Source organism: Rhipicephalus microplus, chromosome 2 (assembly GCF_043290135.1).
Source record: "Rhipicephalus microplus isolate Deutch F79 chromosome 2, USDA_Rmic, whole genome shotgun sequence".
In the NCBI taxonomy this organism is placed as follows: domain Eukaryota; kingdom Metazoa; phylum Arthropoda; class Arachnida; order Ixodida; family Ixodidae; genus Rhipicephalus; species Rhipicephalus microplus.
The window spans coordinates 255,440,210-255,464,952 of NC_134701.1; the positions used below are offsets into that span (position 1 = coordinate 255,440,210).

Genomic DNA, 24,743 nt, shown 5'->3' on the forward strand with positions numbered 1-24,743 from the left:
TTGGTGAAGCTATCGCACCAAAAGTGGATTGAGTGATTGATTGATTGATATGTGGAGCTGAATGTCCCAAAACCACCATATGATTATGAGAGACGCCATAGTGAAGAGCTCCGAAAATTTTGACCACGTGGGGTTCTTTAACGTGCGCCCAAATGTGAACACACGGGCCTACAGCATTTCCGCCTCCATCAAAAATGCAGGCGCCACCGCCGGGATTCGAACCCACGACCTGCGGGTCAGCAGCCGAGTACCTTAGCCACTAGACCATCACGGCGGGGCACCGAACGCGCAGAGCATGCAGTGAGCTCCGAGCAGTGCAGGAAATGTTTCTTTTTTAACTTGCATTGTTTCAACAAAAGTAATAATTTATGATTGTTGTAGTGCTGCTCTAAGGACTTAATAGTAGAGAGTTCAGATTACAACACACAAAGAATGTAGTGCGCATTTTCTCGTCGTGTGTATCGTTGATGCAGCCAGGGAAAAAATCTCTATCTCCCCCGACCACCCCCCTCCCCTAAAAAAAAACAGTTTGGGGCGATATATGCAGCAATATATAGACAAACATGTGCAAGCATGCGCACATAAATACATAAAGGTTGGTTGAATCTCCCTCTTCTCCTCCAAAAAAATTGTGGCGACGCCCTTGGTAACCATCCTAATTCGCTAAAGCTTAGCGAGGTGTGGACTGCTTGAAGTGCACCCTTAGTCGAAATACACAAAGTTTTTCTCTTTGTGACCCACACAAATATAAACCAGCTGGACAATCAAACCCGCAGTTCAATCGAACCCATATTCATAGCGTGAGAATGTCACGGGCCCACTCATAAATCGCGTCCCACTAGACCATTATTGCCAGAAAAGCACCCCATTTTACCTTCGTGTAGAAGCGGCAGCACGGAGAGCGAGAACTCCTCGCTAAGCCTGGACTCGTGCTTGCGACGACAACACTTGGGCCAGCTCGACCTCTTGGCCCCATGGTACGCAGCGGCTGCCGAGGACTCGGCCCCGATGGGTGCCAGCAAAGCACCCCTGCTACCGCGCGGTGAGTGACGACGACAGCACAGCAGTGGTTCGCTGACCGAGCACAGCTCTGTCTCGGAGCAGCTGCCTTCGGCGCACTGGGTCAGCGACAAGCTGAGCATGCTGCTCTCCAGAAGCACGGCTGCTGGCACGCACATCCCACCACAGTGCCAATACATGCAATGCCTCCTGGCACTGCTGCTGCTACTACTTCTACTACTACTACTACTACTACTACTACTACTACTACTACTACTACTACTAGCGCTTCACTTCCTGTACTACCACCTGGTCACGGTTGACACTTTCCCACCTAGCGTGGTCCTGAATTTTACCAGCGCAGACTGGGGCTCTGCAACGGCGCGCCACTTCCCTAACACTGCGGCGTACCGCAGAGACCCGCGCCGTGAGTCGAGTATCGACGGTTTCGCGGCGCCGTGAGAAGTGAGTTGATGAGAGGGGCGGGAAATAAAAAGAGGAGAAAGTGGACTCTGACGCGTGACGTGGCTTCCTGTTTCCGGTTCAGCCCTCGTCTCACCAGGTGAACCGCACGGTCATGCCACGCTTATCATCGAATAGTTCAGGTAAAGAGAGAGAGAGAGATAGGTGAGGGAGGAGAACGGCTGTCCCTTTGCTTAGCAACGTTGTTGTTCGCGAAAGACCGGTTGCAGCGAAAGCCGGCGAATGGCCAATCGCCTCAAGTTGCTGACCAGCTCGCCGTCGCTATGGACGCTGCGTGGTTTATATTGCCGAATGCGCGTTTGTTGCCTATCTGACTTCGTTTCGCCAAGCATTTTGTCGTGTTAATTTTCTCCGTTAACTTCATTCTCAGAGATCAGATAGATTATCGAGCGTGGTACAATGAAACGTAGTCTTCGCCGAGCGCGTATTTTCGCCTGTCATCGATGTGGAGCGACATTTGAGAGAAAGCCGAGCAAAGTGCACCGTTGTACAATGCGCGCACGCAACGATCCCTGCAGCAAAACCCCACTGTCTCTTAGCTGGGCAGAAACTCACAGGTCCCCTTATTTCTTCTCCCAAGACGGCTCTAAGTTGAATGTATTGATCCGTCCCTGGCTTTCCGCACCTAATAACTTTGTGCTGCATTTTAGATCAGAGGAATTGCGTACGATTGCTTCTGTGCGTGGAAAAGACAGACGCAATGTACACTGCTGGGCAGAAGCCAGGAATTTTTTTTTCGGGGAGGGTCAATTGCTGAAGAACTTGACTATTTTAGAAAAACACCTGTTTTCATTAATTGTTTTCGACAAAACACCCACTCTATCGCAATTTCTGGAGAAGGGAGGGAGGGGGTCTTTGTGGCAACTCCTGGCTGCGGGCCTGGTACCATGACGGTGCTTTCTTCCCTGTCCTTTTTTTATTTCCTGTAATTGATTCTTTTTTTCCACCTGTGTAGGGTAGCAAGCTAGTACTGGGCGTGCGTCTAGTTGATCGCACCGCCTTTCATTCATTTTTTTAGGGGCGAAGCTCCTTAGGGCGTGGGCTGTGCGTCCCCTGTAGCCTGTATGTAGCCACCTCTAGTTTAGTTCTTACAGTGTTCACTAGATGGCGGTACCGTCCCCTGTATGTAGCCACCTCTAGTTTAGTTCTTGCAGTGTTCACTATATGGCGGTACCGCCTCCTGTATGTAGCCACCTCTCGTTTAGTTCTTGTAGTGTTTACTAGATGGTGGTACTTGTAGCTGATGATGAAAAGATGCAAGATGTTATAAACTAGAAAGCGGTACTTGTAGTTGATGAAAGACGCGAGATCTTATAAAATAGGAATGATGTCACATATGGCGCGTGTCATTGGTTGAAGGCAATCGTTCGATTTAGTGCGGCGACGTACGCTCGGGGGAGCGATGTAATAAAATCGAGTGGGCAAAATGTACAGAGGATTCATGGTTTACCAGGTTTACCTCCGGAGCTTCGCCCACTCATCATCATTCACTTCGTGGATATGGCGGAATTTTTTTTTCCTCTTCGTCCTCTTAATGCCCCTAACCTTGTTTCGCATGGCCTCTCTGATCGGCCCATTTTAGACAAGCGACAATGTGACGTGATGTCAGTATGATGTCAGAAAATTTGGCCATTTGTGACGTCATGATGGCGTCAGGTGGTAACGTCAAGTGACAACTTCTTGCATCGCTCGTGTTGACGCCACCGACGATCAGTTTTCATGTTTGATGAGGAATGCAAGGCTTTCGCCTGAATAAAAGTGAACGTCTAGGTTCTCCGATCTTCGAAGGTGGAAGGATGGCTGTGAGACACACTGCGGAATCAATACAAGCATGTTTTTTTTTTATGTTGACGTTGTAAGGAACGTTGGAATAAAGAGTGCTCAACTCATAAGGGAGGGCGAGCACGCAAAAGGCTTACTTATATAGATACGCATTTATTCATTTATTTATTATTTATTTATTTGTGCAACCTACATCGCCTAAGTGGGCATTATTATAGGGGGGTTAGGGGAAAAAAGCAGTATTACAGTCGAACAAAGCGCACGTTCGTGCCGTCGAAAATGGGATACATTTGCGCAGCATTCACAAAAAGCACAAATCTTGTAGTGACAAACGAAAAGCATCGGATGGAAGATCAGCAACACACGGAACCAAATTGCTCCATTCGCGAATGGTAAAAGGAAAAAAAAGAATTGGCAAAGGCATCGGTACGACAGATGACCTTTCGGATTTTTTTAGTGATCATTTCTATATATGTGACACGTAGTGTGGGCTCATCATGTGTAAACTTTTGTTAATGCGAATTTCATTACAGAATATAGAATCGAAAAACATTATTCGCATGAATTTCCTGCGCTGCTCAAGAGGCTTCTATCCTAAGTTATTCTTAATGCAGGTAACACTGGCGTTAAAATTGTAATTATTACTGACAAACTGCACTGCGTGGTTTGTATGCGTCCAGGTTCATAGATTAGAGTTTGACCATGAGGATCCCACACTGTGTAGGCATATTCAAGGATAGGTCGGACATTTGCAACATACAAAGCCTTTTCAGACTTTTTGGGGCAGTCTTGAAATTGCGTTTAATAAAGTGTAACCCAACGTTGGCCTTGCCAGTTACGTAACCTATATGCTTATTCCAAGATAAATCAGCAGACAAGTATACACCAAGGTATTTAAAATGTTGAACGCGGTCAAGTTGTGCTCCTGACAAGCTGCGTGTTGAGTAAAAGGTTTGAGCTATCTGGCAAAGCTAAAGAAGCAACATTTTTTTTTTTACATTCAAACGCATCTTCCATTTCATACACCACCTTACCACAGTGTCAAGATCACGTTGTAAAGGACAAATGTCGTCCATACTGTGCATTGATCTATAAATGACACAATTGTCCACGTACGGCCTCACGTTTGATGTTAGCGTCTCTGACAAGTCATTAACATAGGCCAAAGGAGTAAAGGACCCAATACTGTGCCCTGTGGCACCCAGAAAGTTACGCTGACGTATGAAGAAGATGAACCATTTACTCTGACGTACTGTTTTCTAGAAGCTGAACAATCCCACAACCAACCAAGAACAGATGCAGGCAGACCTAAAAAACATAATTTATCTATATACTTCTGTGTTAAACTAACATCAATGCGTTTATATATTTTGCAACAAATAAAGAGTTGATTGATTGATTGATTGATTGATTGATTGATTGATTGATTGATTGATTGATTGATTGATTGATTGATTGATTGATTGAAAGGAGCGTGTAGAACGGTGTCAAACACTTTCTGAAAGTCTAGAAATACCGAATCGACTTGATTACCCTTATCTTATGAACTTAAAACATCATGAGAAAATTCGTACAGTTGTGTAACACATGACAGACCAGACATAAAACCATGCTGAAATGTACAGAAAAAAATATTTCTTTTCAAGTGCTTTAAACTACCAGTATATATAACGTGTTCAAGAGTTTTACAACATACACTGGTCGAAAAAATTGGCCGGTAGTTGGCAACATTATTTTTGTTTCCAGACTTTGGTTGGCACAACATTCACTAGCTTCCATTCAGACGGCAGTTTCTGACCTTCAAAGTGATTTTGTAAATAAGACGGCTAAAAATGGTGCTAGAACACTTGCACACCTCTTCAATACGTGAATGGCATCTGGTCCCGGAGCCGAGTTTGCTTGAAGTCGTTCAAGAAGAGTGCACACACCACTAGCCGAAATAACAATGTTATCCATAGATTCAAATTGTTGGGTTGTCGTATATGACATTTCACCTTGATATGGTTCGAAAAACACAGATTGATTGAAAATACTGGTTTAAGCAGACCACCTTCTCTGCATCTTCAGAAAAAGTTGTTTCACCGTCATTTATATCCGGAATGCCAACAGTGTCTATTCTATTTGATTTCACATATTTTCAAACTTCCTTGGGATTAGTAATCAGCTTTTTTTTTTTTCAGGAAAGCAAAAGAAGCTCTTTTGCTTGTCTTCTTTTTTTAACAGTAGACTTAACTCAGCGAGTTTTTTTTTTTTTGAACATTAGCTGTTCCTAATGAACGAAAACACTTGAAAGTGTGTTTTTTTTTTATTTACCTTCTTAGGCCTGCGGCAATTCAGGGTTTGTCAGCTCTCCGTTTCCCGGAAATAACCTTGGAAGGTACATGACTACTGACAAAACTAGCAAGGTCGGTTTCAAAAAGTTCCCACATACTGGTGATATTCATGATCGAATAACACTCTTGGAACTCAGTAAAAACGAAGTAAGCTTGGAGGATGTTGCTTCATAGTTACCATTTTCATCAAAATGAATGCTTCGCGGCGACATTTCTTTAACTTTAGGTTTGGGCAAACCAAGCTTCCAACTACTACCTCATGATCACTAATCAAATTCATAGTTGTAACTCACCATATGAAGGCGGCATGATTACAAAAAACAAGATCTAGTATGTTGGCACATTGCCCAGTGCACCTTGTAGGATATGCAACGAACTGATGCAATGCGTGTTCCCTAATGAGCTGTTCCAGTGCTAAGTACGGACTAGACAGTGAGCGCAAGACGGGAGAATAACTTATCCAGTCAATATCCAGAAAGTTATAATCGCCTCCTAGTAAAATATATTCAGTTCCTAACGTAGCCAATGCTTCAGACAAAGCTTCGAACGGCTGCGCACTGTTGGAGTAGCGCGGCCGGTAAAAACAGCCCACCGCAACGTGCTGTGCTTGTGTGCTGCGCTCGTTACACGTTCTAACGTAGGTTACCAGCCACGCACTCGCCGAGCTAATGCTGTCACGAGATGCATCGATTTTTACCTGGACGACATCATCTTCAACCAAAGTGAATCAACAACCAAAATTTTGAAACAATTTATTCATACCATCACGCATGCTCTGTAGCAATGGTACATACACCACGACTGAGCTTTCGAATTCGATTGCTGATAATGTAATTACCATTGCGTTGTTTTAATAATACATAAATTCATTTGAAGTGGGCTAAAGATGCGTTCAAACGAAAACCAGGAGATGAAGATAGCCCGGCGGGTGCCATCCAACAGAACGCTCCCTCTTTTCGCCTTATTTTACGGCATCTTGTAGTATATGTATCTTTGTTTGGAACGACTTAATGTATCAATCAAATAACTTAGATATCACTCCAATACATAATCTGTTGCTGTGATAAACCTAGGATGTTTCGTTTTAGTTGTTCTCTTGTAACCATGATTGATTCTTCAATATAAAAAAATACGAAAATCGACTACATAAATAAACACGTCCACGGACATTGACACTTTGCCGGCCACCATGCAGGTCGATCATCGCATTTCATGTGTTCGTCACTGTGCATTAACTCGCATCTCCTGTGGCACATACCCGCTCTAGAGCGGGGATGTGCCACCGGTGGCACGTACAAACAAACCCTGTTTCTGTACCTTTATCTATAGGATTGACTCGGCTAGATACCTAAGTAAGCGGGTGCAGAACATGACAATCCACAAGTGGCAGTCATCACAGTTCGCACATCATCGACTGTATTCTCTCGACCCATCTCTACGACAGCGGCTACCCACTGGTCTCTGCAGGGAGGAAGGTGCAGTGCTGTGCCGTCTTCGTCTGGATGTAGCCTTCACCAATGCCTACTCATTTAAGATTGGGATGGCCGACAGTGCGGAGTGCAACGACTGCGCCATCAACTTGTTGCACTACTGAACAACTCTTATGTTACTGCCCGGCATACACAAACGAGAGGCTTCACCTGCGCAGTATTTTAAATCAACTAGACAGAGCTGATTTCACGGTCGAGAAAGTATTGGGACCATGGCACTGCCCATCCCAATTCCGAAAGGGGACGAAAGCGCTGTTGCTTTTTCTCAAAGACACCGGCCTGTTTCTTTGTTTGTGATGTGAACCTGTTACGCGTTGACCCAGTCAGTGACTTTTTTCTCTTCCTCTATAACTTTTCTTCCCCTCTCCCCAGGATAGCCTACCGAGGCTCAGCCCTTGTTAACCTCCCCGCCCTTTTCCTTATTTTCTCTCTCTCTCTCTCTTTCTTTCTCAACAAGTGCAAACGAACACACAAAAAAAACCTGCTACCTGATTATTTGTTCATGAAGTCCCCAGTGTCAATTGGCATTACAGAGGAAAGTGGGTTGTGCAAAAGAAGGTAGCAAGTGCAGTAAACTCATCTAAGTAGACTCTCAATGAACTTTTGAGTACCATTAATAGTAATACCGTCAATTATTATTACGTTCCTTTCCTCTAATGTACGAGGTAAACATGAGTTAAATAAGGCGGTTGTGCTGCATAGTGAGATAATCACTTTGTGACAGCGATCAATGCCATGGTATACATGTCATGAACGAAGAAATAGTTGGCCGCATAGAAAAGAAGAGGGATTCAACTCGAGAAACAGGATTAAGCAACTTTTGTTTTTTCGAGATGCTAAAAAATGGAGTGCAACAAAGTTTTCATAGTGTAGACGCTCACAGTTATGCTATACTTAAACAGGGCAAAACAAATAAAGTTATTCTGGAAATGTTTTAGGAGAAGTCACTAGTTTGTCTAATATAGGGTTCCACACAACTTCACCAGAATACTCTAGTATTTACTCTATGGGCATGATACTCTTTAGCATAATGCTCCAGAATCTGTAATCTTAATACAAATAAGACAGTTGAAAAGTTGTAGCACAAATAGCCAAGCATGTGGTTGGTACGATTTCTTGCAAATTTTATTTGTAGCGACCATGTTAAATTGGTGGTGTTATAGCACATCTAAATGTTGTCACATTACAATGCATCATTGTTGTTGTACCTCGAAAGATAACACTTTCATGGGCAAACATACTAACAATAAAAGCGAAAATTGCTTGGAAATCCTTAATACAAATTAGAAACAACAGAATTGCTGAAACAGAACCATGCGGTTTGCAGCGCCCATAAATAATACTAAAATACAAGATCATTCTCACACAGCATTCCACATTCAAGCTGTTATGAGACCACAACTCAGGTCACGCGCAGTTGTCCACCACCGACGCCGGTGTCCGTAACAACAGCGCGCGAAGTTTGAGAGAAAAAAACGTAGCACCAATGACACAGTGTGGCTCAAACTGGGGTGTGCTAGGTGCCAGCCCAGTATTCTACCAGTGAGCTATCCCGGTGCTTGTGACATGTTGGCAAACTTGCCATGGTCAGGCTTGATGTCGAGGAAGCAATCGCGTTAATACGACGTATAAAGCGTATTAAAACAGTGAAAGAACTACCAGTCGTCGCACAATGTGAATAGCGTAACGAGTGGGCCGTCCAATGCTCGAATTTATTACAAAATTTTTGTTCTTGATCTTGATTACCTGTGGCGCATACCAATTTCATCCATAATTCCTCATCGTCATCAGCCACTGCATGAACAATTGGCACAAAGTTTTTTGCAAGTGTTTAGCGGATACCACGCTTCTCAGAAAAATGACGAAAAATGGCATATCGAATGCCGGCCTACTACCCCCCCCCAAAAATTATTATTAATTCTTTAGCGGATATAAAGCAAGTGTGCTTGCAATAGTTACCCAATGAGTGTTTTGAAAAGGCTCTGAAAGGTCGCTCTTCTAGCTTTCGCTGTGACTGTGCTGGACCTTTCACGCCGGCCTAGCGTTTTTTTTTTCGTAGTTGCCCCGAAAAAGCTGTTTGTTGTAGGGCTTTCCGTTGGCCACCCATGCTTTGGAAAATGGGACGCGCTTGGCACTCTCGATATCAGCGTGCATGGGTGAAACAGTGAAGCGTGTCGCAATCTTGCCGCTCCGACAGCCAGTCACTTGTGTCAATCTTTTTCCGTCGAGACTGTAAGCGCGACAACTTATCAAATCTTATACCTCTAAACCGAGACACTTATGATGTTATCTGCCATGTTCACATTATGCTTCCAGTCATGGTTGCAGACCCCACATATCGTCAACTTAATTCAGACTTCATTCACCAGCGCCAAGTGTGGCTTGAGATCACACGTTCAAGGAGCACATATCGCGAGACTGGTTTTCGAAATCACAACTGAAAGGGTGCACGTACCCGATAAGTTTCTGGGCCCACCAGGGAAGCGCCGTGGCATGACTATAGACATAACGATTTTCTCAGCACTACGGAAGGCCACAATCACAGAAGCCGTCAAGTGGAGGGCATTGACGTTATTTATTATATGACTGCGCAGATTAAGACACAAAATTGCTTTGAACGGGAACAAGCTATATCTGGTAACCACCATTACATAACTGATATTAGCTAGCCAAGCGTGGCCGAAGCCTATTATTAACATCTGGGGTTTAACGCCCCGAGCCACGATATGATTATGAGAGACGTCATAGTGGAGGGAACCGGAAATTTGGACCATCTAGTGTACTTTAACGTGCACCGACAGCGCACAGTACACGGGTCTCAACCATTTTGTGTCTATCAGAATGCGGCCGTCGCGGCCGGCCTCGAACCAACTACCTTCGGGTCGTCAGCCAAACTACGTAGCTGCTACACCACCGGGGCGGACGTAAGACAAAGTCTAGGATACGAACAAATTAATTTGTCCTGCCGGATAAGAACGCGCATGGACGTTATCCCATGCGCAGCAGGGCATCGGCTCTGAATCGATACGCGCCACCTGACACCACTCGGAGCAAAATAAAGCGGTTGGGTTCAATAGCCTGGGATATACGATCGTTGCTCACGTTATAAAATTCAACACGTGTGGTATATAAGGTAGGCGAGTGGCTAATAATGTGGATAGTTGGCAGACATGTAGTACACCGCTTTCTTACTAAGTCGCAGCGAGAGGGCGACGAGTGCACTCAGAGGACACCGATCGATAGTGGAAACAAGAAATGCTTCTCACGAGGGGAAGCCAGCTGATGAGGGCCTACATTAGGGCAACGGTGTCGCTTTTTTCCCCTCTTTATCACACGTATTTCTTTGTCTCGTGATCATGGCCTCTCTTTATTGCTATCGAGAACATCAGCGATCATCGCGTACCAACTAAACGGGGTTTTATGGCAGCGACTGCAGCATTTTTGTTACATAACTACTCTCTTTTCTTTTGCCAAACCAGAGGCTGCTTTGTGCGCCTTGAGAACCAGTTGGACGTAGATCTATCAACCATATTCGAAATTTTCTGGAAAGCAGAAGACAGTCATTCAAGCTGAAATTTATCGATTAATTTTGGGTACACAGCCCTTCGCCGTCAGTTTTGCGTCTCGGCGGTATCTTGCGCACTTAGATTTAGGTACATTTCCAATAAACTTACCAGTTGCTCGAGAATGTCGGAGCCCAGCACTACGGTGTCTTTCATAAGTATATCGTGGTTTTGGTAATTAAAGTCCTTAACAATGTTAGTAATAAACAGTACCTTTAATAATCTTGCAGAACATCTTCAATAATATATTCTGCCTGCTTTTAGTGATATGCGTTTGACACTTTTTTTATGCACAACAAGAATGTTCTCGAACAAGTATGCCCGGTGGGAAAAACGAGTTATTTTCAGTCACTTCGTAACAATGCCCCACGTGACAATCCGATGCCCAATGAACCTTTATGTCGCCGAATTCCCGGCTGACTAATTCGGCTTCAGCACGATAAGACGTTCATGTAGTGTGCGTAACATTGAGTGACCTGTTGTGCAATGCAGTGGGTCACAACTTCAGCCACCATCCAGTGCTTCCGCTATCGTGATGCGAGGCCCACAAATAGTAGTACACGCTCCAAAGTCTACCGGGGAGCTGCCGGACAGACTGTGACCGGGAGAAAGCATACCGCACTCACCGGTCGGCGTGTAGAAGCCAAAGCGGTTCACGATGCTAAGCAGCATCATCTAGCTAGGCCTCGCTGACGGGCTTCCCGCTGGGAGAGTCAGCAGCCCAGCCCCACCGGGAAGGCATCCCGGCTCCGATGGCTCTCGATGTATCCGCGTTCTCACAGCGGCCGCCGCCATTTATACTTCCTCCTTCTTCTCTGCCGGTTATCTGGCAGATAGCGGCACAATCGCGAGCAAATGATGACCATGCACCATTTCGATTCCGACATAGCGCACTGCTCAGACTCGGGGGCATTCTTCTCTAGAAAAGGGCAACGGCTCGCGGAGCTCAGACCGGGAAGCTCGCAGCTTCGACATGGTGGCGGGCCACCGAAAACGAGGGAGGGCGGGAGGTGGTTGCCACGGCAACGGCTGTTGCCGGGCAACCCGTGCGGGTAAAAAGGGGCAAAGAAAGGCGTGGTACGGGCGAATAAAAAAAAACAGAGGGAGAGGACATTGCCGCTTGATGGGACCATTGGCCTCTAGCGCGTGTCGGGCCGCGTGGTCACCGACTGAATTACGTGGATGGCTGAGACACCGTGTTGAAGGGTGTCGCGTGTGGTGGCGCTTCGCACTCTGCAGGCGGGCTCGATGAGACTGAATGCTTCCGGGTGTGAATTAACGGGTTCAAAAGGTAGCGGGCACTGCTCAACACTGCGATGCCGAGGGCGAGAAAATCAGCGTACGGTTTGCTTGGTTTCATGTCTTTTTTTTTTGCTTATGTAAAAGCGCATGAAATTCATAATTTCGTATCTCTATGCAGGTGATACTTCATTTAACTTGTTGATAATCACGTTTCTTGTGTCGCTACCGAGCATTTCACTTCAGCCGAAGAAGTTTCAGTGGGCTTAACTACAAGATGACAGATCGACGTCATGTGAGGACGGGAAGGAATAAATTGAAAAAAAAAGGGGGGGGGGGGGGGTCACGTGGCATTAGATAAATGCTGCGGTGTCTATAAGTTTTGCCAACCATGACCTTGGTAAATGACGCACATGCAGACTTACGTTGCGAAGTTTGTGACATGATGACATCTTATCATAACGATTCCGGCGAGGCAATGAAGCCTTTTCTTTTTCTATGCGGTGTTGGTGGATGCCTCAATGCGCCGTTCCAACCGCTGTAGTAAAGCAACACCTTTTAGCGCTCCATTAGCCAAGTCATACCACCATGTTCTCACCGTGCCATACTCATGCGCACTTGCTGTTTCTAAGAAATTGATTTGATTGATTTGTGGGGTTTAACGTCCCAAAACCACCATATGATTATGAGAGACGCCGTAGTGGAGGGCTCCGGAAATTTTGACCACCTGGGGTTCTTTAACGTGCACCCAAATCTGAGCACACGGGCCTCGACATTTCCGCCTCCATCGGAAATGCAGCCGCCACAGACGGGATTTGAACCCGCGACCTGCGGGTCAGCAGCCGAGTACCTTAGCCACTAAACCACCGCGGCGGGGCTCTCTAAGAAATCGAATGACTCGATTTCATCTATTTCTAGCTGATATATCTCAGCACATAGCACCCCTTCCCCCCCCCCCCCCCCCCCCCCCGTTTACTTAACGTGCACTGAACCACCTTATTTGATTTGATTTGTGGGGTTTCACGTCTCAAAACCACTATACGATTATGAGAGACGCCGTAGTGGAGGGCTCCGGAAGTTTCGACCACCTGGGGTTCTTTAACGTGCACCCAAATCTGAGCACACGGGCCTACAATATTTCCGCCTCCATCGGAAATGCAGCCGTCACAGCCGCGATTTGATCCCGCGACCTGTGGTTCAGCAGCCGAGTGCCATAGCCACTGGACCACCGTGGCGGGGCTGAATCACCTAGAGAAATACGAGTACGGGCATAGCTAACTCTGAGTTCTAAGGGACGTTCCTAATGCCCATGATTTCTCAGTGGGTCAAAAAGCACTTTGAGTGTTTCCATCTATCTATCTATCTATCTATCTATCTATCTATCTATCTATCTATCTATCTATCTATCTATCTATCTATCTATCTATCTATCTATCTATCTATCTATCTATCTATCTATCTATGTAGCCGCCTTTTTCTGGGCGCTGTCGCGATCGCCTTAATAACTTGGTGTAGACCGTAACTGGCATGAAAGCGTAAAAGTATTTCAAGAATATGGCTGTCTGGTCAAGACTTGAGCAACGTGAAAATTCTATACCGTACGTCGTCAAACCATTTTGTATACAAGGGCGTCATATACCCCTTTATGACCACGTCAAGTGGGCATAAACCGCAATTGATTGACAGACTACATCTACCCAGGAATGACGGGAGCGGATATTGATTCATAAAGTAGGAAAGTGTTAACAAAGACCTACGTCGCCAGCCTTGACTTAACGAATATAAAGAACCAAAATAAAGTTCCTAGCAGGAATCAAAAGCAAGCGTCAGGGCCATGCCAAGTTTAGAAACTACGTTTTAAAAAGACCCTATGCAGGTGTAATTGGTTGCAATGTCAATTGTGGTTGTAATGCTAAGATGTATTTTTTAACACAGCAACCTATGTATTTCTTTGATATAGGTGTCATGTCGGCTAAACGTAAACTGTGGTTCCAGTGTGTGCTCCGTAATTGTAGCAGTCTAATCAACATTACGTTTTATTGCTGTGATTCATCAAGCTGTGTGTGTTGCTCAATCACGCAAGATTACTCCACTGAAAGTTACGTATAATATTTTCATATACACACCGTAAGGTAAACTTCGTCTCGAGAGAGAGAGAGAGAGAGAGAGAGAGAAAATTTATTGCGGAAAGGCAGGGAGGTTAACCAGAAAACATATCCGGTTTGCTACCCTGCACTGGGGAAAGGGTAAGGGGAAAGGGAGGAAGAGAAGTACAAACACACATACACACACTCGCACACAGTAGTGTCACAATCGTTCAACGAGGCGGGTCGCTCGCAGAAACTTCATCAGCGCCTTCGTTGCTTTCTGGCGTGAAGCTCGATCTTTCCGACATTCCAAGATTGACTGCTCAGAAAATGGCTGGTCGTCGAGGCGAGCAAACACTGCTGAGAGGGACTGTCGCTGAGAGCTGTACTGGGGGCACTGACATAAAATATGTTCAATTGTTTCGTCATTGTCGCAATGGTCGCATGTAGCGCTGTCTCTCATTCCGATGCGGCAGGCAAAAGCGTTCGTGAAAGACACCCCAAGCCACATACGGCAGAGAAGGGTCGTCTCGGATCGGGGTAGGCCAGATGGAATAGTAAGTCGTAGGCATGGGTCCAGGCGGTGAAGACGGGTGTGGAGAAAACCGGGCGTATTCCGCATAGACCTTGCGACATCCTGCGCAAGCGTATTAATCTTTGCTGCTGCGTCGCTTCTTGATAGTGGAATAGGTTCCATCACTCCATTTTCGTGAGCATTCTTAGCTGCATTGTCGGCATGCTCGTTACCGATGATGCCGCAATGGCCTGGTAACCACTGAAAAGATATGTCATGCCCTTCGTCTATTAGGTGATGGTACAGTTGTCGTATTTCGAGCGCCAATTGATCTTGAGGTCCACGACGTAGAGTATTGTGTAGACATTGGAGAGCTGGTTTCGAATCAGTAAAAATGCTCCATTTTTGTGGTGTCTCTTGGTCAATCCTGCGGAGTGCGCTGCGGAGTGCCGCGAGCTCCACGGCTGTCGATGTCGTCTTGTGTGACGTTCTGAACTGGATGGTTTCGGCTCTTGCTGGGAAGATCACAGCTCCTGCAGATCCTCCAACAGTTGTCGAGCCATCCGTGTAAAGTTTGACATGATCTTTGTATTCTTCGTGTAGCATGAGTAGAATCATCTGCTTTAAAGCTGGCGCCGAGAGCTCCGCCTTCTTGCGAATCCCCGGCACTGTCAAGCGCAGTTTTGGTCGGTCCAAGCACCAAGGAGGTGTTAGTATCCATTCCGGAGGTGTGTAGACTGTTGGAAGGCACTCACGGAAAGTCTCGAAATTACAGATGTCTGTGCTGTAACGTGAGTGCTGATGTTACGACTGTAGGTTACCCTCTAAACGCCAGTCTAGTCGACGTTTCTGGTTAGCCCATGATGTTCACCATACTACACTTATACGAAAACAGGTCGATCCACCCCGTAATACTTGGCTCGAAGCCAAAAAATGCAGTATAAACAACTACTTGTCGACTGCTTTCCAAGAAACGGATTCTTACAATGCGTGGGATCTGCCGAATTTGATTTTTTATTATTTTTGTGAGTTCTTGACCTCTGCTTGTACTTTCTTGGTCATCTTTCTCTCTGACACACACACACACACACACACACACTCTCTCCCCTCTCTCACCTTAACGATTGTACTTCCCAACAACACGCTCACGTTTTCTATGTTTTTACAGCGACGTTTTTCTCTTGTCCAATATTTCCTTCTCCCTCCCGCATCTCCAATGCGGGGTATTCTACCAGCCTTATTCCCAGTTAACCTCCTCGCATTTTTTTCTATTCTTATTCTCTCTCTCTCTCCTCTAAATCTTTTTTTATTCATCAGCTGAAGATTCTCACGGTGTTACCCGTCAGCGCAAAACCAGCCTTGATGTATCGCAGAGAAAGAAAGATAACTTCCTCACTTACTTTACAACCTCGGTTAAAAACGCATTGTATGAGCGACAAAAAAAATACGTTTAACAATATATTATATTGATTGTAGTGGCGTACAAAAAAATAGAGCTTCGAGACGTTAAAATCCACATATCAATCAGCCTTCGTATGATATCGTAAATACTGGTGTGCAGTTTCAGCTTGGCCATATAGGACCATATCGGTGTGCAGCAGCAAAAGCGCTGGTAGCGACATTTTTTGTGGAGTAATGACTATGTAGGCCTACGCATAGCGCGTAAAGCTTCTATAACTTTTCTCGTACTTCTTATCTGCTGGCGCAATCTGTTCGTTATCTGCATACGATGTCAGCACTCTTTAAGGTTCTACAACGGTGACCCTTATATTATTGTCGTGTGGTTTCGGCACGTAAAACGCCAGACATTGTTGTTAATAAAATCTCCTTAAACACATTTCGTAAAAAAAAACAAGCACGCAACTGCACGAGCTACGAGTTTTCATCTTTATTCAGGAAAAATTTAATAAAACCTCTCTTATGAGTTTAAAAGGTCTTTAAAATATGAAGAGGAATAACAATTCCTGACCATTCCATGCTGGTTAAAATCAAAAGCCTAAAATTGCCTTCTTCAAAAGCATTCGCTGCAGCCTGGAATAAGAGTAGGACTCTACCCCTTCTTTTGTTTATTTATTGCTCTTTATCGCACGTCTACCTTTCTCTCCTCTTTAGTTTCCATATATCTTTCCCCTCCTCTCCCACCATATGCTATAATTCTGGTTGGCTTCGCTTCATTTGTCTTATTTTGTTATCTCTCTGCCTCTCTCTCTCTCTCTAGGTTCAAACCAGTACTTCTTTAGCTGATCAATCAGTTAAAAAAACAATGCGGTAAAACGCGAGAGTCAAGATAGGAAAGACCGCAAAAATAAGGTATTATTTGCCAACAGAAAGCGCTATCTACCATATAAGCAGCGATGATCACTTCTGCCCAAGAAGCACTTTTGTGCTCATATGCCGTGATGAATATCGGAAAATCGTACTGGTGCGAGGAAAGCTAAGTATTAAATTATTTGATTGGTATGCGTGGTTTATCGTCCCAAAATCACCATATCATTATGAGAGAAGATGCCGTAGTGAAGGGCTCTAGAAATTTCGACTACCTGTGGTTCTTTAACGTGCACCCAAATCTGAGCCCACGGGCCTACAGCATTTGCGCCTCCATCAAAAATGCAGCCGCCGCAGACGAGTTTTCATCCCGTGACTTGTGGGTCAGCAGCCGAATACCTTAGCCACCATACCACCACAGCGGGACGTAAGATATAGTAATAATAATAATAATAATAATAATAATAATAATAATAATAATAATAATAATAATAATAATAATAATAATAATAATAATAATAAAGTCACAGTTTTGCCACAAAGGCGAAGCAATCAATGCTTTAGCAACAAATTAGAAGGTCACGCAAAGAATACCAAGCAGATGGAAACGTGCCCCGCGTTTCTCACGCACACATGACGCACGAAACGTACTCACAGGTACAGATGAACGCGAATAAGCGTCACCGTTGTTGCTTAGCCTTGTCTGAGAAGCGCGCCTTTTTCGCAAACGGAGAATGCGCAACGATTGCAGTGACCTTTGGGCACCCGGTAACTACAACAGAATACGTACGAGACGTACGATCCTCCCCACTGCAAGATAAGGGTGCGCAATCGAGCATACACCCCCTTATTCTCTATGCGGGCCAAAATACGCGTGAGAGATGAGAGCCGCCGCGCGCTCACTGCGCCATCTTGCCGATAATGCTGACACCACGATAGTTCCCCTCCGAGATGCCTGCCAACAGCGGTAAGGGGTAGATATAAATAGCTTGCCGTTTGAACGTCCAAGCAGGAATCCCACGGTGGCTCAAACTAATAACGCCTCGCATTTACGACGTGGAGGTCCCACGTTCAATCACGCGCGCCGTAGTCTTCTTTCTAGATTTCTTTCTTTCTTGCGTTTCCTTATATATATAGATACGTATATGGTGCATGACATTGACGCCGACGCCGGCGGCTAAATCCAGTCGACAGTGTCCATATAATTGCTATCACAATAATAATAATAATAATAATAATAATAATAATAACAATAATAATAATAATAATAATAATAGCTGCACGACAAAGCTCTCACTTTTATGCAATGAGCGGTAGAAATAATTAAAAATAAAGAACGCCGTACAGAGATAGGAAGCTGAGGGAAGTGTCTGGGTGCACCAAGTTTAATACTATTTACAGCTTGGTAAGTTAACGGTAGAAAGCTATACATTCCAGATGGCAGTAGTGAAAAAAAAAGATGTCTGAAACCATTCCTCTCCCCCAACTTCCACAGTGCCGGTCTTGTCTGCACAGTTAGCGCATAATACCGGCGTATACATGAGCATGTAAAAATAATTCGCTGTTAATCCTCTATTATTTGTCATCAATCACGTTTCCGGTTAATCAGGACCAACTAGGACAGTTACCAGTCATCTGATTTTTGTTTCCTTGATATACAATGTACCAGTGCGCATGCGTTGTGCCTCTTGTTCAGCCCTAGTGGCTGTGTGGTCATATTGCTCTAAATGTATACATATAACTTCATTCATAAATACACGCCTACTGCGGTGGCAACCCCCAGAGTATAGTGTACTAGAACCTGGAGCGAAGAAGGACATTTCCAGCATTAAGCCGCGCGCACATCGATACACCCCGCGTTCCGTGGCTTGGTGCCGCCATCTATCGTCGAGGGAGTGAAAAGATCTCATTTTTCTGTTTTCTGAATCGCAACCGCTCCATTCTCTGAAGAGAGTGTGTGACAAGTCTTCAGTATACCATATAGACGGCTCTGGATGTTAGAGTGAACTCGATAACCATTTAGGCCACAATAGACAGACAGACAAAGAATTTTATTGGGTCCTGAGAAACGATACTCCTTTAGAGCAACGTCGCGGGCCGCTTTCGCGTAGGAACGGGGAGGCCTAGCCTCATCGCCGCATCGTGGGCTCTCTGGACAGCCCGTAGTTGTGGGAGCAACTCTGAACTTCTTAAGGCACAGTTTGAATCTTCTTCTGTGAGCCGACTTGGGTAACGTAACGAGGGGGCACTGCCAGAGCAAATGTGCTAAGTCATTAACCTCACCACACTTAGGACAAGTAGAGTCAAAAGCCTCTGAGGAGACTATGCTGAGGTAAAATAGGCTTGGATAGGACTTGGTCTGGAGCATTCTAAACGTGATGGCCTGAGGTCTATACAACTTGTTGTGTGGAGGAGCAAATGACCGCCTACTCAACTGATAGTGTTTAGCCACTTCACTGAATGTAAGTAAAGCGTCCCTCAACATCTCACTGCCAACCTGTGGACCTACGTCGCCCCCAGCGCGGAGGGTTAGTGAGTGCGCCCGGGAGTGAGCAGTGTCATTCAGATTTACTAGAGAGTCCTGTAGGGGTTCCAGATGTGCAGGAAACTAGGTAATGGTATGTTGAGAAAGTCTCCTATTTTCAAGTAGTTTAAATACTTCAGTACCGACGGAACCAGAGGCGAAAGCCTGACCACTGACCTTGAGTAGGAGAAGATTTGCGATCTACTGTCATCCAAAAGGGCAAGGGCTACAGCCAACTGTTCGGATGTTGAGGGAGTAGAGTACCTAAGTGACGCCGCATTGATAATAGAACCCGTATGATTGACGGAAATAACAGAAAAATTAGCTGAGCGACCGTACTGAGCGGCATCGACAAAACACACTGAATGAGGATCGTTCCTGAAGCTCTTTAGAAGCGTAATGGCCCTAGCCCAGCGCCTTCCCGCGTTGTTCTGAGGATGGACGTTTCGCGGAAACGGAGAGGCCAGGATGGCAGTACGCTGTTCATCCGGCAGTTGAAGACGGTGATCCTCTACGAGCGCCGGACTGAAACCTAGGCGGACAGAATCTTCCTACCAGCCGGCGTAGACGACAGGCGCATTAGATGTGCAGTCTCTTGGGCTTCATTGATCTCATCTAGGGTGTTATGAACTCCTTGCTGCATAAGCCGTTCAGTGCTTGTTCGCACGGGGATGCCCAACATCCTCTTTACGCTTTTTCTGATCAGAGTTTCCAGCTTCTTTTCGAATCCATACCAAGAGTGCCTGACAGTAACGTACGTTGTATGACTCATGAGGAATGCATGAAAGAGCCTCAGTAAATTGCCCTCTCTGAGTCCCCCCCCCCCCTTCTGTTCGCAACCCTATTAATCAACCTGATCATGTTCTCGCTCTCGGTTGAAGTCTTGACGATGGTTTGTTCGTTGTACCCGTGCGACTCGATAATCATGCCCAACACTCTAATAGGACATTTCTCGTTTTGATCCGCGCGCACATCGATACACCTTGCATTCCGCGGCTTGGTGCCGCCATCTATCGTCGAGGGAGTGAAAAGATGTCATTTTTCGGTTTCCTGAGTCGCAACCACTTCATTCTCTGAAGAGAATGTGCGACAAGTTTTCAGTGTGCTATATAGAGGGCTCAAGATGTGAGAGTGAACCCGATAACCATTTAGGCCACAATACTTTTTTTGTCATCGGCAAACCATCTTCAGTAACATTAACGGCAACTTTAATTACTAGCGCAGCCTCTTACAAACAGATTTAGGGTAATTTGTGAAAATTCGGCAGTTCCCACGTACCTTGGAAATCAATGTTATGCGAAGCATGTGGATGGAAGGTGACTTAGTTGTAATGTTTTTATTGAGCGAAACGTTCCGATATGGCTCCGAAGACATGTACAAATGCACGCACAGACACATGTGGACCAGCCGCATATGTTTCATTTCAGCAGTTGTTTACAATTGCGTAACGATGCCAAACAACATGGTTATTAGCAACACCAGAAGCGGTAAGCTGATACGAAGCGATGGGGCTCACTCGTATGGTAGCCCTGGACAATGCTACATAAATAAACTTCAGCAGATGGCACCTAACTACAACTGACGCTAACCCGACGTGATGGCTGTATCGTAGAAGTACTTATGTAATGTTCATAAAGTTGGATAGCCAGCACTGACCACAATTAGCGTTTTACGAAAAATAGGGTCTATTTGAAAAGTAGTTCTGAAACCGGGCGTGGCTCTGTGGTGGAATTATTGTTTGCCACGAACACTGCTGGCGTTCGATTCAATTCCTGCTGGAACCCTGACATTTATTACTTGCATTCGTTGGACCAACGCTGCCCATGCCAGCTTTTTCTTAACGCCCACGCGTTAAAATTCCCCATGTCTGTTCTCGCCGTTTTTGAATAAATATAATCTGTCAATAACCTATGGCACATACCCACCCACGGGTATGTGTCACACGGGTCTCGTGGAAATGGTTTGACGACATACACGACGGGATTGTGGCATTATTCATATCATGACCATCCAGTCATATCAAGCCATCTTTCCCTCCCATACTAATATTGTTTTATTCAAAACAGAAGAATATACATGCACCAATAAAAATCAACGCATGCGTGTGAAGGCAAAAAAGACCACCATGGCAACACCAGAAACCAGAACAGCGCGCTAAAACCACCGCAGCTGTACAATAAATGAATGAATGAATGAATGAATGAATGCATGAATGAATGAATTAATGAACGAACGAACGAACGACCGGACGGACGGACGGACGGATGTATGTATGGATGGATGGATGAATGGATGGATGGATGGATGGATGGATGGATGGATGGATGGATGGATGGATGGATGGATGGATGGATGGATGGATGGATGGATGGATGGATGGATGGATGGATGGATGGATGGATGGATGGATGGATGGATGGATGGGTGGATGCCCAAAGTGCCCGCAGTACGCAAAGAAATCCTTCGCATTTAATAAGCGCTACTGTGGCCTAAGGGTTGCGGTGCTCGGCTACTTAGCCGATGATGATGATGAATAAACTTTATTTTCGTATCCGGTATGTTTGTGGTCCGGGCTAGACCGCACAGGGAGGTACCGGGAGACCTTGTCTCTGTACAGCCTCCCTGGCCTGCTGGATGGCCCATTTTTGGTCTTGAACCTCCGAGCTGAGCAGCACAAGCCGCCACTGCTCCCGGAGGACCTCAGGAGAACTTTTTGATAAGTTGGAGCATGTTCATATTGTATGTTTGTGAGACGCCTCTTCTGTTACACATAGCTTACATTTATTGTCCGGGTATAAGTGTAGGTAGCTCCTGTGGAGGTGCGCGGGGTTCGGGTAGCAGTTCGTCTGTATCTGTCGGTATTCCGATGCTTCTTGCCTGTTTAGACTCAGGCGAGGTGCGGGAAAGACGCTCCTTGCTTCTCTGTAGTGTTGCATGTATTCTGTGTAGCTTCTAAATTGGTCCTGGTGTGGTATATCGGCGGTGCCAGGGGTGAACACCGAGTGGTGTGGTCGGGTTGTGCGGTGGGTTAATTCTCGCGACAGCTCATAAGCCAACTCGCTCGTATTGGATGTATCTATCTTTGTGTGCGCCGGGAACCATACGAGGTATTTGGGTTCATCTACTTTGAGTGGTTCTTGATTATTAACGAGGATTCGTTAATAGCCAAGAACCACGTTAATAACCAAGAATAATACTGAACGAGAATCGCTCAGTATGAATGAGTGTTTGTTGGAGGTGATAGCCATGGCTATGGCTACCTCCTCAGCCTCCTCTATATTGTTTGTTATGACAGAGCACGCATTAATACAAATGCCGGACGTGTCAATCACGACAGCAGTGTGAAGAAGAAAGTTTAAGCGGAAAGACAGGGAGGTTAGCCATTTCTAAGACCGGCTGGCTACCCTGTGCTGGGGAAAAGGGGGAGGGGAATGAAAGATGGTAAAAGCAAATGTTGCGAAGAGAGAGAGAAATAACAAAAAAAAATTGCGACAGAGGAAAGGAAACATCATAGAGTATAAGACACTAAAGTCTGTCTCTGAGGCCAGTTGCCCGCAAATAGCGCAGCAAAGGTTTCAAAGCCTTCTGGGCTGAGGATGGGCTCGGCCAATGACCCAGAATCCTTTGTTCCGACAAAGGCCGATCGTCTAGTCTATCCAGAGCTGCAGTGAGTTCTTGTCTTTGCGCGTTGAAATGGGTGCACTCACACAGAAGGTGCGCGATGGTTTCTTCGCAACTGCAGCAAGTGCATGTAGGAGAGCTGGCCATCCCAATGAGATACGAGTATGCGTTCGTGAAGGCCACTCCAAGCCACAGGCGGCATAGAAGAGTCTCCTCAGCTCGAGATATCCTTGGGGGAAGGCGAAGCTGCAGATCGGGATCCAAGTTATGCAGGCGCGCGTTTGTGAAGTCTGTTGAGTTCCACTGTACCAGTGTGAGGTCACGTGCAAGCGAACGAAGTCTTGTAGCTGCGTCGGTTCTTGAGAAAGGGATGGCTGTGTATCGGGTACCATCGTGTGCAGATCTAGCGGCCTCATCTGCGAGGTCATTGCCATATATACCGCAATGACGTGGTATCCACTGATACACTATGCTGTGCTGTTTTTCGATTGCTTGGTGATGAAGAAGCCTTATTTCAGCCACTAACTGTTCATTAGGTCCATGGCAAAAGGGTGACTTAAGACATTGAAGAGATGCCTTCGAGTCCGAGAAGATAGACCGAATTCCCGAAGGTTCTTTCACTATAAACTCCAGAGCTGCACGTATGGCGGCGAGTTCTGCAGCTGTCAACGACGTCAAATGCGATGTCATGAATTTAATTGTGATGTGCCTCGCGGGAATAACCACCGCCGCTGCAGAGCTTACTGAAGACACTGAGCCATCCGCGTAAATGTGAAGGCGTCCGTTGTGCTTCTCTTGCAGGAAGAGTAATGTGGCCTGTTTCAGGGCTAGATGCGACGACTTTTTCTTATTTTGGATGCCAGGAATTGTAAGAAGGGCTTTGAGTGGGTGTAGGCACCATAATGGTATCGGCGGCTGTGCTGCATGCGTGAAGTGCAATGGAAGCACTGCGCAATGCTGAGCTACCGTTGCGCTGAACGCTGAGTGGGCCTGGAAGTTCGAAGTGAGGCGAGGTGATGAGATGGAAGCCGAGCGAAATGCCTTATGTGCATTGTCAAAGCGTCTACGCGGATGTATGCGTTGACTGGATAATAACGCGCAATGATGACTGTCGCTGCTGAGCTTTTCGTTCAAGGTATAGGCTAGCATCTACAAAAAGAGATTTACTGTTTTTGCCGAGTGCTTAGAGCAGTGCTTTTGCTCGGTGTTTTCTGCGGTCCGTGTTAATAATGGGGTTCATGTTTTTTGGTATCGGGTTATACAAATGATATCGCGTCACTATAAATCTGTTTCGCTGCCTTCTACTGAACGCGGATGATACTGTTCTTTTCGTGGCTAAATATATTTCGCATTATATCTGCCAGTTAAACCTTCTGTTAGAAAACTGAATTCTTATTCAAGTTTTAAACCTTACAACATACGGCCTGCTTTCAAGGTGGCCTCACTAATGCATGCATTGCCTCTTTAGGGAATGGAGAACCACAGACATCACTGTCATGACTAGTTAACACGTGTAGCATTCCATGCACTGACGAACTCGATTCGATGCGTCGTTGTACAGTGTTGAAGCGACCATCAAACCAATTTTGGGTCAGAATTTGTGTTATGTACAATAATTCTTGTGCGTCAACAAATAATCTGGAGAAATTCTAGCATGCTTTATTTATATTTTAACTAGAGAAAGAGAAAATAATGATAAAAAAAGACAGGGATACTGACCAGGGCTGAGCCTGGTAGGCTACCCTGCAATGGAAAAAAGAGGGAAGGAAACTTAGATTGATTAATATGTGGGGTTTAACGTCCCAAACCCACACAATATGAGAGATGCCGTAGTGAAGGGCTC

General features: G+C 45.6%; 1 protein-coding gene across 3 annotated transcripts in view; it reads right to left on the bottom strand.

Annotated features, from left to right (window-relative positions):
- LOC119170080 (solute carrier family 35 member F3-like) overlaps positions 1–24,743 on the bottom strand; it is a 159,590-nt gene that overhangs the window by 29,437 nt on the left and 105,410 nt on the right. The window contains exon 1 of one of the 3 annotated variants that reach the window (XM_075880077.1): positions 11,277–11,793. The exons of 1 other annotated variant lie outside the window; for it this stretch is intronic. In XM_075880077.1, the coding sequence (XP_075736192.1) occupies positions 11,277–11,325 (49 nt within the window). In that variant the 5' untranslated portion in view covers positions 11,326–11,793. Of the gene's footprint in view, positions 1–874; positions 1,391–11,276; positions 11,794–24,743 lie in introns of those variants that run through there. One more of the 3 variants, XM_075880070.1, reaches the window with a different exon arrangement.